The sequence below is a fragment of the Neltuma alba genome, unplaced genomic scaffold (genome assembly GCF_004799145.2).
Source record: "Neltuma alba isolate B1F8T4 unplaced genomic scaffold, ASM479914v2 tig00012808_pilon, whole genome shotgun sequence".
Classification (NCBI taxonomy): Eukaryota; Viridiplantae; Streptophyta; class Magnoliopsida; order Fabales; family Fabaceae; genus Neltuma; species Neltuma alba.
In genome coordinates, this window is record NW_021637205.1 from 203,431 (window position 1) to 214,381 (window position 10,951).

At 35.8% G+C, this 10,951-nt stretch overlaps 2 protein-coding genes across 2 annotated transcripts; both read right to left on the reverse strand.

The window, feature by feature from the left end:
* Positions 1 to 551: 551 nt before the first annotated feature.
* On the reverse strand, positions 552 to 1,387 carry LOC114731234 (uncharacterized). Its single transcript, XM_028918369.1, has one exon. The coding sequence runs from the start codon at positions 1,248 to 1,250 to the stop codon at positions 876 to 878; it is 375 nt and encodes a 124-aa protein (XP_028774202.1). The 5' UTR covers positions 1,251 to 1,387; the 3' UTR covers positions 552 to 875.
* A 1,798-nt stretch (positions 1,388 to 3,185) lies between these two features.
* On the reverse strand, positions 3,186 to 10,410 carry LOC114731232 (diacylglycerol O-acyltransferase 1A-like). The gene is made up of 16 exons (XM_028918366.1): positions 9,756 to 10,410; positions 9,242 to 9,322; positions 9,056 to 9,129; positions 8,881 to 8,956; positions 8,620 to 8,687; positions 7,843 to 7,966; positions 7,453 to 7,551; positions 6,591 to 6,692; positions 6,347 to 6,483; positions 6,058 to 6,139; positions 5,938 to 5,958; positions 5,419 to 5,481; positions 4,890 to 4,937; positions 4,073 to 4,135; positions 3,722 to 3,775; positions 3,186 to 3,611 (listed from the first exon to the last, which is right to left on the reverse strand). Exons 1-16 carry the CDS (start codon positions 10,146 to 10,148, stop codon positions 3,507 to 3,509), a joined length of 1,590 nt encoding a protein of 529 aa, XP_028774199.1. The 5' UTR covers positions 10,149 to 10,410; the 3' UTR covers positions 3,186 to 3,506.
* Between the last annotated feature and the right edge of the window lie 541 nt (positions 10,411 to 10,951).

Sequence of the window (10,951 nt, forward strand, 5' to 3'; positions counted from 1 at the left end):
AAAAATACTCTGAAAACTGTATTGAGACCCTGCACAGTATTCAACCACTTCCAAATTCACTGACTAAAAATGCAATAGCAAGTTACTCTTTGTATCTTAGTAGTGACTTATTTTCTAGCAAAAGGCCCTGAACCTCCAGAAAATACCTCATCTAACAACAGCAATATCTTCGTTTCCCAGCCACAACATTACTGTGCATAAAAGTGAAAAAAGAGAATCTCACAAAAAGAAGCTTAATTACTAAATCTCAAATAAAGAATTCCTACAAAAATGAGCTGAGTATTGTCAAATCCCATTAAAGTGTGAATCTGATTTGGGATTTAGTAATTTCAATCTTCTTTTGAGAATTCTCCCAAGTAAAAATGCCATAGAAGACCTTAATAGGAGGATTACAAGGTCCATATTTATCTTGAGTCACATTGGTTAATGTAGTTACATAATCAACATTTATGGATAACAACGAAAGCATTGGTCTCAATAAAACAATTGGACACATTTCTCTAGGCAATGCAGCAAAGCTTCAAGTCTAAGGCAAGAGCCAGAGTTCATGATTTGCAAATAATGCGAAATAGATTTTATTAAATATATAGATTGATTGATAATGAACTAATGTGAGAGGAAATTGGCCTCCACAAAATACCGTCACACAGCCATGCCTTACGGGAGCAATCAAGATGATTACCCTCTTAATACAATCCAAGGTGAACACTTAAAATTCATAATTTATCAACTGCATTACATTACATATTTGTACTTGAAGACTCGGAAATAACTGTGATCAGTAGATAAACAAAGATATAATATAGCCAATTGCCGGATTCATACTTATTTTCAAAGATCAAAACACCACCTGGGATCCTCAGAGTTAGCAAGCACTACCATCCATACACAACTCTAGTGTACCTGTCCTTGAGCCACTTGAAGCTCTTCCTGAAAGACCCTTTCAGTTTACCTTCAACAGTATACACCTTGTAACTAGCGACCCTCTTTTTCCTCTGCAACTCTGGATCACTGAAGCTCCAGCTCTTCGAAGAGGAACTGTTAGTGGACTTGCCTTTCTTGAACTTCACATCGTTGAACCCAATCTGATTTTGGGTGGTCGGAGGAGGAACAGAGGATGCATATGAAGCGCTGTAGCACCGGAGGTCTTGCATGCCATGGACGCCGCAGGCGGAAGCGGTCCCGCTCCTGCTGTAGCTCTCAATTTGCATCCTCCCATCAGCGTACGATTTGGATCTAAAATCTTCCATGGAGAACCCCAAAATTCAAAACCCTCCGGCCTAAGGAGGGGCAAGATTCTACCTTTTGCAAATGGGGTTCCGTGAAAGCAGCTTCAACTTCGCTTTGTTTGGTATGAAGTTATTTCGGATGAGAAAATTTTATTCAACTTTGACTTTCAGGAGGGCGCTTTCTGGAAAGGTTTTGCCTTTCGCGTCGGTCATGTTCCTCACACATAGAGAAGAGTACTTTGTCGTCTAGTTAATTGTTTATCTCTACTCTCCTATTTTATTTCATAAAAAATACTAATTTTAAAATGTTAATATTCAATTTCATTTTGAATTTTATATTTAAAATTATATATGTGGGATTAAAATTGATCAAGCATCTTCAAATATTTTGTTAGATGTCCTAGCATCTTAATTTTTGTATTAAAAAAATGATGAGAGTAAGGAAAGGAGAAAAGGAGAATTGCAATAATAATCTGAGTAATATATAATAACAAGTTTTAGAATATATTTTAATTTAATTGCTTTCTTATTATTAAAAATTTTAATAATTATTTTTTCAGAATCTGACGGTAATTTTTCCTTCAGAAAACTGATGACGAAGGTTTTCAACTTGTTTTTGGATGGTACAGCTGGACCTGTTTTGACTTTTGAGGCTTCTCATGGTTAATGGATGAGGTGGTGTGTTTTAATGGTGACTGATGAGGGGGTGCCCAGGAAGGAAGCTGTGGGATGTGAGTGGTCATGCTAAGGGTCAGATTGAATCTATTTGGATCTTTGGGCAATGTTTCTCGTTCTCTACTTTCGGGCAGCAAAGGGGGTTGTGTCTGTGGGATTGGATAGTTGCAAAAGGCTTGCTCATCCGGTTCTTCTCCTACTGCTATAGATTGAAAAGAGAGACTAAGGGGGTGTGAAACCAATCATGGTTTCACGAAATTGTGGAGGAGATTACCTCATTTTACGGAAAAGTAAACCATTAAACACCCCCTAACAGTCGGAAACAGACCGTTTAGTTTTTTTACAACATGGGGAATCAAAGTTTAAATTCTCATTGGAAGAGATTCACATACTTTTTTTTTTGGACCAGAGAAATTCACATGCTTAGTACTTGATAGTATTTCGAATAAAATTACCTCTGAATAAAAGATGTTACGTGTATAAAAAGAGAAAAACACAGATACTGAAGGCTCGCGTCATCCGGTTTATGTTATCTTGCCTTTGGTTCTTACTGTTTAGTAATCATTTCTCTTTTCTTCTGTACATTCTGGGTTTTTCGTTTGATACTGTTTCAGTCATGAATGAATTTTATCCTGGAGAATTCTTGAATTTAAGGGGTGAGTTTATTCGGCTACAATTTAAAAGAAGGCCATTATATAAGAGATACTTAATACAGGATGTGGATTTATTTAATTTCTTAATTACCCACATGATAAAGAAAAGGGAAACATGGAATGAGCCTTGCTTTGGATCTTTATTAAATACGAACCCCTTTTATCACTCTGTATACTTGAGTGAGCAATTGAGATTGAAAGGACCCTGATCTCTATGCACACTTTATGATTTTATTGTTCCTGTCAATCTCGTTAGGGAACCACCTAGTTGAGTCAGAGATTTGATATCTTTCACATAGGATTTTGAATTTGAATAATATAAATAAAAAAAAGTCATGCTTGAAGAAATTTTTTCCCCGACGTAATGAATTCCACTCTTTACATTTGAAAAAATAGTAAAAATACTGTTAAAATAAAATAGACTAAAACGATAAAACGCTTTAAATTGGCAATTGCGATGTATTCCAATCGGGCTTTTTAGGTTCAAAAAACAAAAATCCAAGATTGAACTCACTGGTATAACTCGACTTTTCCCGTGGTTTAAACGTTACTAAAATGAATTTGCCCAGCATTTTGCATGATTCATATTTGTAAATAAGGTGAAAATTATTTTCCCGCAACATGCAGATGCAGTAATACATAAACTGTCCTATAACATGTCACCGTTATTTACAAATGGTGATGAATGAAAACCCCTGGCACAGCCACTTTAGTTCTTTTTACCTTCAAAAGTGCATGCGTGCATATATAAGCAGAAGTGTCAAAGCAACCTGAGTTCAGAAGAAATGCTGCGGAGATCAAAAGATGAGATAACTCCAAAGAAGCTTCAAATTACATAGAGCCCAGAGCAATGATATATTGAAAATAGAGAACAAAAGAGGGCCACAGATCTAAAATTATTGCTCTTTGAAGTGGAAAACTCATCATTAACATGCATGGAATACTAAGCTTAGTCAATTCCCTTGTTCCGGTTCAACAGGTCATGGTAATATAACAGTACGCACATAGGTTGACCAAGAATACTAAATATGAACCAGAAAACCATATTTCCAACCTGCAATGAAGAAAACGATAACAATGAATAAAGTTGACAATAATTAAATCACAGATATGTGTGCCTATGATATGAACCAAAATGACTATAAATAGGAATCATGAACATACCATAGAGTTTGTAAACTTATTTTGCAGATAATTGGTGATCATGACTAAAGGAACCTAAACAGGCAGAAACACAAATACAAGTGTCAAGAGAAACTAAAACACTGATGGTATCATAACCAATAAAAAACATACTACATCTGGTCCCAAATATAAAATCCACTTTGGGTTTTTATTTAGGACCAGAGGTAGTATAATCTAGCAAAGATTCAATAGTAGGGAAAACAAAGCTTCTTTGGTTTGGGCAATGGAAGAAAAGAGATTGAAATGGCTTCATCTTTTCCTGTCAAGAGTAAGTAGTTGTGTTTGGGGGAAAGGGGGTAGAAGGAAAAAAATTACATTATGCTTCTTTACCTGAAACATGATTCCAATAAAAGCCCACAACTTAAATATGTGGCAGGGAACGGCAATGCATAGCTGCACCTCGGATGAAACGGTAATCATGAGCATAATCAATAGCTTTCTTTAAAAACAAAATAGTTAGTAATGCTTGGATAAATGTTTCATTTGGGAGGAAGGGGAACTAGAGTTCATAATAGAATTAAGTAAAACATGAATAGGAAATAGACTCAACCATCCGGTAATAAGTGATTGTTGATGAAAACCAAGTGTGGTTTTGGCTTCAGTATTATGACTTTGTCCTTCTATCACTGCCATGACATAAAATCTGCCATCCCTCTTTTTCTATTTTTCAAATTGGTTTTTGTCTTTTTCCATAAACCTTTTCTACCTAGAGTCTTTAATCCTCCAGCCAAATACAACATGAAAACAAAAAAACGGCAGAAAATAAAGAAATTGAAAGAAGAAAGTAGGATAAATAAAATATGTCAGCAGCTTTATCATCTGCACGATCCTAGTTACATGCCATAAGGCACAGGAGTTGTTGGTGTTGCTAGATAAAGTTGTGAGGTATGGACTGATAAAAAAATAATTAATAAGTAGTGTCGAGTGGTAATTTCTAACCAATGAATCATAACTTTGTCTCTAATTCTGATCCTCTTCCCATCACCCGACCAGGGTAACGGATTTTTTTTTTTGGGGGGGGGGGGGTGTGAATAGTAAAGTGGTAAAGCAATGCAAGCTCTTGCCAGCTCTTGACATTGCATCGGGCAGACAAGCAGAATAGCCTCTCAACATACGGTCAAAAGAGGGAGAGAAAGATGAACCATACCTCATGGAAGACAGCAGAGACAAAAAATGAAACCAGAACCGCAACACCCTGGACAACATTGACTATATACTTAAAAATCATAAAAATAGATGGGCAAAAGAGCAAAGAAAGATGACAAGGTTGTAACAACATGGAGAAAACAAATTAATTTGGCTGCTCTCCTATGCTTGTTTAACCACGTGAAATATGATCAGTAGGGAATATTATTTGAATCTGTATATTTTTCTGTTTGGATTAAACAGTAAACATTTTCTAAATCAATGTGATTAGAGAATATTATCTATACTTTAATTCTTCTAACATATGAAGAAAAAAAAAACCAGTGGTGCATCAAAAGACATATCACATCATGCTTTACAAAAAATATATATATTATCCATTTCAATTCAATAATAACCAAAACAAATGGGATAAGAAAACCTGAGATGGTAAACACAGGTTGACTATGTTTACAAGAAAAGCTTTTCAGACAAATGGAAACGTGTCTGAAATCAAAGTCCATACTGTAAGCTGAAGAATAACAGGTCACCTTGGGTATGCCATTCCTTAAGCATGGAAAATATAAATGGCGGACCATCCATTTGTGCACGGGCTACAGTCAGAAAGAGTTCCCTCAGTTATATAGTACTGGATTAGAATGGTGCCACAAAATAACTATTGCATGTGCTATCAAGGTTTTAGAATCATTCATTGAGAGGTAGATGGTTCGGAGGTGCAACTTTTCTTCATTTTATTGTTAACAAAGCCTTCAATAAAAAGTTGCTGTCCCGGTTGAGTTTGTGTTTAAAACCAAAATTTTCATTTAGCCTTGATTTATTATAAGACAGGAAGCAAGACTTGCAATTTTTCAAAGTTTACAATCAAAATGAACATTGAAGTACTTAAAAACAACATCGTCAAGATCAAACTAGATTAGTTAAGCTCAAATGAGCTACATTTAGAGAGTATTAGGCTTAACGTGCAACAAACATAAAGAAACAAATCAACTAGAAAATACATTGCTATCTGTCTTTAACATTATCAAACATTTAAGAGCACAGAAACATACCATATTCCACATTCGCCAATACTGATGACAGCAGCAGAGCAAATCCATGCAACAAAGACAAATATGTCATTTCCTTTGAGGAACAAACATCCAATGAATATTTTATGACAAAGAACCTACTTCTTCAACAGTTTGGGCATTCCACCAATCTTTATAGAATTCACGATCACCAAATCGAAGAAGCTCCGCAAGTATATTTAACCTGCATTGCAACATTTCCCCTAAGCATAAAATGTCTCTGAAAGAAATCAAAGTTGTGGCATAGTTTTAAGTGGAGATTTTGTGATTGCTAGTGCATCTGCTCCAAAAGCTAAGCATGTTATTATAAACTACAATCCTTCAAAAATACAGGAGAGAAGACAGTCATTGCATGAGGTAGTACAAACATAAAAAGATAGAGAATACAAACCAAAGGTGAAAAAAGCAGTAGAACATGCAGAGCCACACGTATAAATTTGGAACAGACAGCTTCAGAACTCTCTCAATGGCATATAGAAGGTTTCCCTTCAAAGGATGTTGAGAATTTTGAACAATTGGATTAATATACTGCAAAGTTATATCATTAAACCAATGTCAGAATATTTTTAAAATTACAGGAATGAAACTAGAGAAAAAGGATGAGGTACACAAATTTATAAAGAATTACCGCTTACTTGTTCTATTATGAACCCCATGACTCCAGTAAATATTATCAGCTTAACAACTTGGCGAAACACCCACTGCTTACGTATGGAAGGCGTGCGAGGATAACTTGGCTGTAACAACAATGCATTGAATTGCATTGGAGATAACACAGTGGAATGTATGTGAGTCAGAATTATGTTAGAACATTTACTCCTGTAACAAAACTCGTTGACAAATGCAATCTATATGCATGTCTTGGGTACAGATAAATGTAGAATCAAGTCAACAGCAGAAATTCATTAATTAAAAGAAGGTATCAAGAGCAAATTGCTGGGAAATGCATACTGTAATTCTTTTCAAAGGACAAAAACTAAAATAAGGAAAAACAAGCTCAGATTACTGGAGACTGTATAATTTATTTATAGGCCTGTAGTGTTGGGGTTTGTGTGGTGTTGTGTTGTGTTGTGTGTGCGCGTGGTTTTTTTTTTTTGGGGGAGGGGGGTGTGGAGCACTTTTGGTGGAAATGTAGTCAGCGAAAACTGAAAAAATTTATCCATGACACCTTTAGCGTATAGGTACATGGTCCGTGTAAGTCACAAAACTACTGTAATTACTAAGATAATAGCCATATCATAGTCAGCATGTACTTATATACCGACATGGTGCACATGATTTTGCGCAAAAAGTGATGCCAGAACAGACTTTATTTGAAAATCCTACATGCATTCCAAGCCAAAGATATAGGTGTAAAAATATTAATATGATAATGCCACTCATCCATTCCATGAGCAACAATAGAAGCAAATATGCACAGCAAGTCAAAGTCAAATGTGAAGGAGGAACAAAATTTGTTGTCCTAATATATATTATATTATTTAGAAGCGCCAATACCTGGTAACACAATGTAGGAGCAACCATGAAGTACACCAAGCTCTTGAAGCTTACGGTATAAGAATACTCCATTTTCAGGTTATTGGGTGGCTCTTCTCCCTATAGCACAGTTAACATTTTGGATAAGGGGAATAAATTTATCCACTACTCACCAAAAGGAAGAGATTATTCTGATACGTAAGCATTCAGAAATACATTATGGCATGGCATGTGATGATGTTTTAGTGGTGCAGGAATCCAGTACGGTTTGATCATGCTGGACTAGAAGGGATAAGAAAAGATGACATGATAAACCACATATTTTCATCTTAAATATTATTTTTCATTTTGCAGAAAACAGCATTCTGTTATGGTTATCTAGAAACCAACAAACAGAAACTTTGATGGTACCTTTTCAATTGATTTGCTCAGTGCTCTTAAATCACTGTTTGTATGCGCATAAGATACCAGTTTTAACCACACAATGCAAGCAAATAACATCAGTGTGACACCCGATAGAAAGGCAGAATTACACCTGCAAGGGGGAAAAAAACAAATAATTACACTACAGCCCATCAATCATTTGGGCAAGTACATAAATCCAGGATAGTCTTATTTTATTTTTTTTTTTTTCAGGTGATTAAATTCAATATAACTTGTTATCATCAGGTAGAGGCCTTCACCATATCCCCAATAGAGCAAATCAAACAAACAGGCACACATGAAGCCTTTAATCGGGTAATCTTGTTTGGTATGCAAGCAAGGAATTTGAATGATCTTGTGGCTGTTTCAGGATCTGTAAATGTCACGCGGATATTAAACAAACCCATTCAGCATCAGATATGACTTCATATATTGTTTCAACTGGTCACACCGTTGGTCCAAAAATAAAAAACTGGCCGTGCTGCCTCTATACACCGATAAGGATAACGAAGCAACTTAATTGTTTCCAATTTTTGGGGTCGACTTATCCATATATCTTTCAAACAATAATTCATCAAAAAACTGTGTATCCCTTCTTATATACTGCAATGACAATTCATCTGAAGTTCTCCCATTGAACCAAGTTTCCTAATTAGAACAAATTTGCCAACTTACACTCACTTCCAATACGCAAACTAAAAAAGAAAAGTTTAAATTAGAGCTCTAGAATCTATTTTGAACTTAAAAGGAAATAAATGTATGGACCTGAGGATTACTAAGACTGGATACAAGACTGCAGCGCTTGTAATGAATATATGAAGTGAGATAATAGCCTGCAACATTAAAGCCAATATTCCAAAACGTACGTAGTGAAGTTAGGATGGGATATTGTGATGGGAGAAATGACACTGCAAACTGACCATATTTAGAAAAAGCAACAAGTCATATGACAGAAAAGGAATTCATGTGGTGGCAACATCTATTTCCTGTGTGATACGACACAAGCTTACTTGCGCACAAACTTACTGGTTCAGATATTTTCTTCCGTTGGGCAAGAATTTCCACCAAATATGAAGCAACTGGAAATATTGCAAGTGTAAGACTGCAGAGGAAGCACAACTTCAATAACATTTTAAGAAATGATCTTCAACAAATTATTCAATGGATATTTATTATTTAGTGCATTAATTAAAATCATTACCAACACATGAAGAGTGGCCAATCTCTCAAGGATTTTGAGCTAAACCAAAAGCCAGACTTAATCAACCAACCATACTGCCCAAAAAAAAAAAAAACTGCATTGAGCTCTGAGGAAAAACTCTGAAGATTAATGATCAATATACACCAGTATGAATATCAAGGATAAGAATATGTGGAAGAGTCAAACCTTCATTAAATTCTCAATTATAAGTCTGCTGTTCACAGCAACAAGCACTACTATACAGAGATTTAAAAGGCCCGCATGACTCTGCAATCAATGATTAAGAAAATATCAAACATAATTATTTGAAGATAAGCAACAGCAGCCCAAATGATGACTCATAGGAAACTAGGCTGTAAAACATGGCTTTCCCCTGATGGATAACAACTTCTACACAAAGAAACAACTACCACACTGCCATGCTTCCAACGGCATAAAGCCATCAAAGGAGTAACTTAGTCAAGCATAGGAGCTAGTTTTGGAAATCTATTCATGCGTTGGAACTGTTCACCATCGTCCATTACGCCGTCAAAACGGTATGATGAATAACAGCTCGGTGGAGTGAAAACAAGAAAGCCGAACTATTTTTAACGAACATTAAAGCCAATGAAAACTGCTCTCAACTAAACCGTTGACCCTCAACTTAACCCGAACCGTTAGTTCTAACATAAGAACCAGGGCGAGAATTAACTGCCACAACCTGATGGAAAATTGTATCTGAGCTGAGCGGGCTTTCCTTCACTGCTCGATGAACCGGAACCGAAGGACGGTAAAGGAACTTCAGCGCGGAGACGTCCACCACTTTTTCTCGATTCGTATTAACAGCAGCGTTGTCCATATTCACACGATCCTTATCTTCTCCCTCACCGCTCTTGGAGGCGGCGGAGACGAAATCCTTAGAGCCGGAATCACTAACCATATCTTCCGCAGGAATGTCCCGTTGCAGCGACGAATCGTCAAAGAAACCTCCGACGGATGGCCTCCGTCGCAAAATAGAGCGACGTAGGGTGTCCCAATCGTTCTTGGAGCCACCGGTGGCGGCCTCACTCTCAAGCACTTCTGATTTCGCCATCGGCGAAGAGGAAACAACCATCACTACTACCAACCAAAGAATTTGTTTATTAATTTCTCATTAACATAACCATCACAGAACTGAAAAGAAGTGTGATTACTAACTGAAAATGGAGGGAGGGAAAGAACTTATATTAATATATAGATATATATAGAAAGGTTAGGTTGGGAATCGCGATCTTGATTAATAAAGAAAGGGTTTGGAAGTTAGAAGGGGATGAGAAGAGAGACAGTAGAGGCTATTGTAATGATGAGGATCTGGTTCGGGTTTTTGAGAACTGCGAGTTCTGGATTCTGTTCGGAGGAAGGAGGGAGAACTTCGTTGACAGTTGACACGTAACTGAGACTACTTCAATTTTAGACCTTATACTCGTATTAGTTTTTGCATAAAAAGTTACGAAAGTAAAACTTGTAAAAAGAAACTAATACTTCCTCCGTGCCTTTTGGGTCCCGACAGTAACAATTTTTTTAGGGCTCTTGTTCATGTGTTCAGGTTTAATATTATTCTTTTAGTATATTCAATACAATTAATATTACTATCTTCACTCCTAATTATAAAAACTTAAATGAGATTTTATAATTAGAAACAGAGATAATATTATCTAATTATATTTAATATTCTAACTTTATACGTGACTCAAAACCTAGATGCACTATAAATAAGATTGTTAGAAAATTAATAAGATTATAATATTGGGAAATAAGGGTATAACATGCTATTTTACTCTTTTTTAATAGGTTTGGTTTTATAAGTTATTATTTTAAATATGTTTGAAATTTTAATACATTTTTTTAGTTTTATCCCTAATTAATTATATATCTTCA

What these genes read in the sequence shown, in the direction of transcription:
- LOC114731234 (XM_028918369.1), bottom strand. Translation starts at nt 1,250, where the DNA reads ATGGAAGATTTTAGATCCAAATCGTACGCTGATGGGAGGATGCAAATT.
- LOC114731232 (XM_028918366.1), bottom strand. Translation starts at nt 10,148, where the DNA reads ATGGTTGTTTCCTCTTCGCCGATGGCGAAATCAGAAGTGCTTGAGAGT. An exon ending in CCAGTCTTAGTAATCCTCAG is followed by an intron (nt 7,967 to 8,619) that starts GTCCATACATTT and finishes TCCCCCTTGCAG; the next exon opens with GTGTAATTCTGCCTTTCTAT. An exon ending in ATTGGCGAATGTGGAATATG is followed by an intron (nt 5,482 to 5,937) that starts GTATGTTTCTGT and finishes TTCTGACTGTAG; the next exon opens with CCCGTGCACAAATGGATGGT.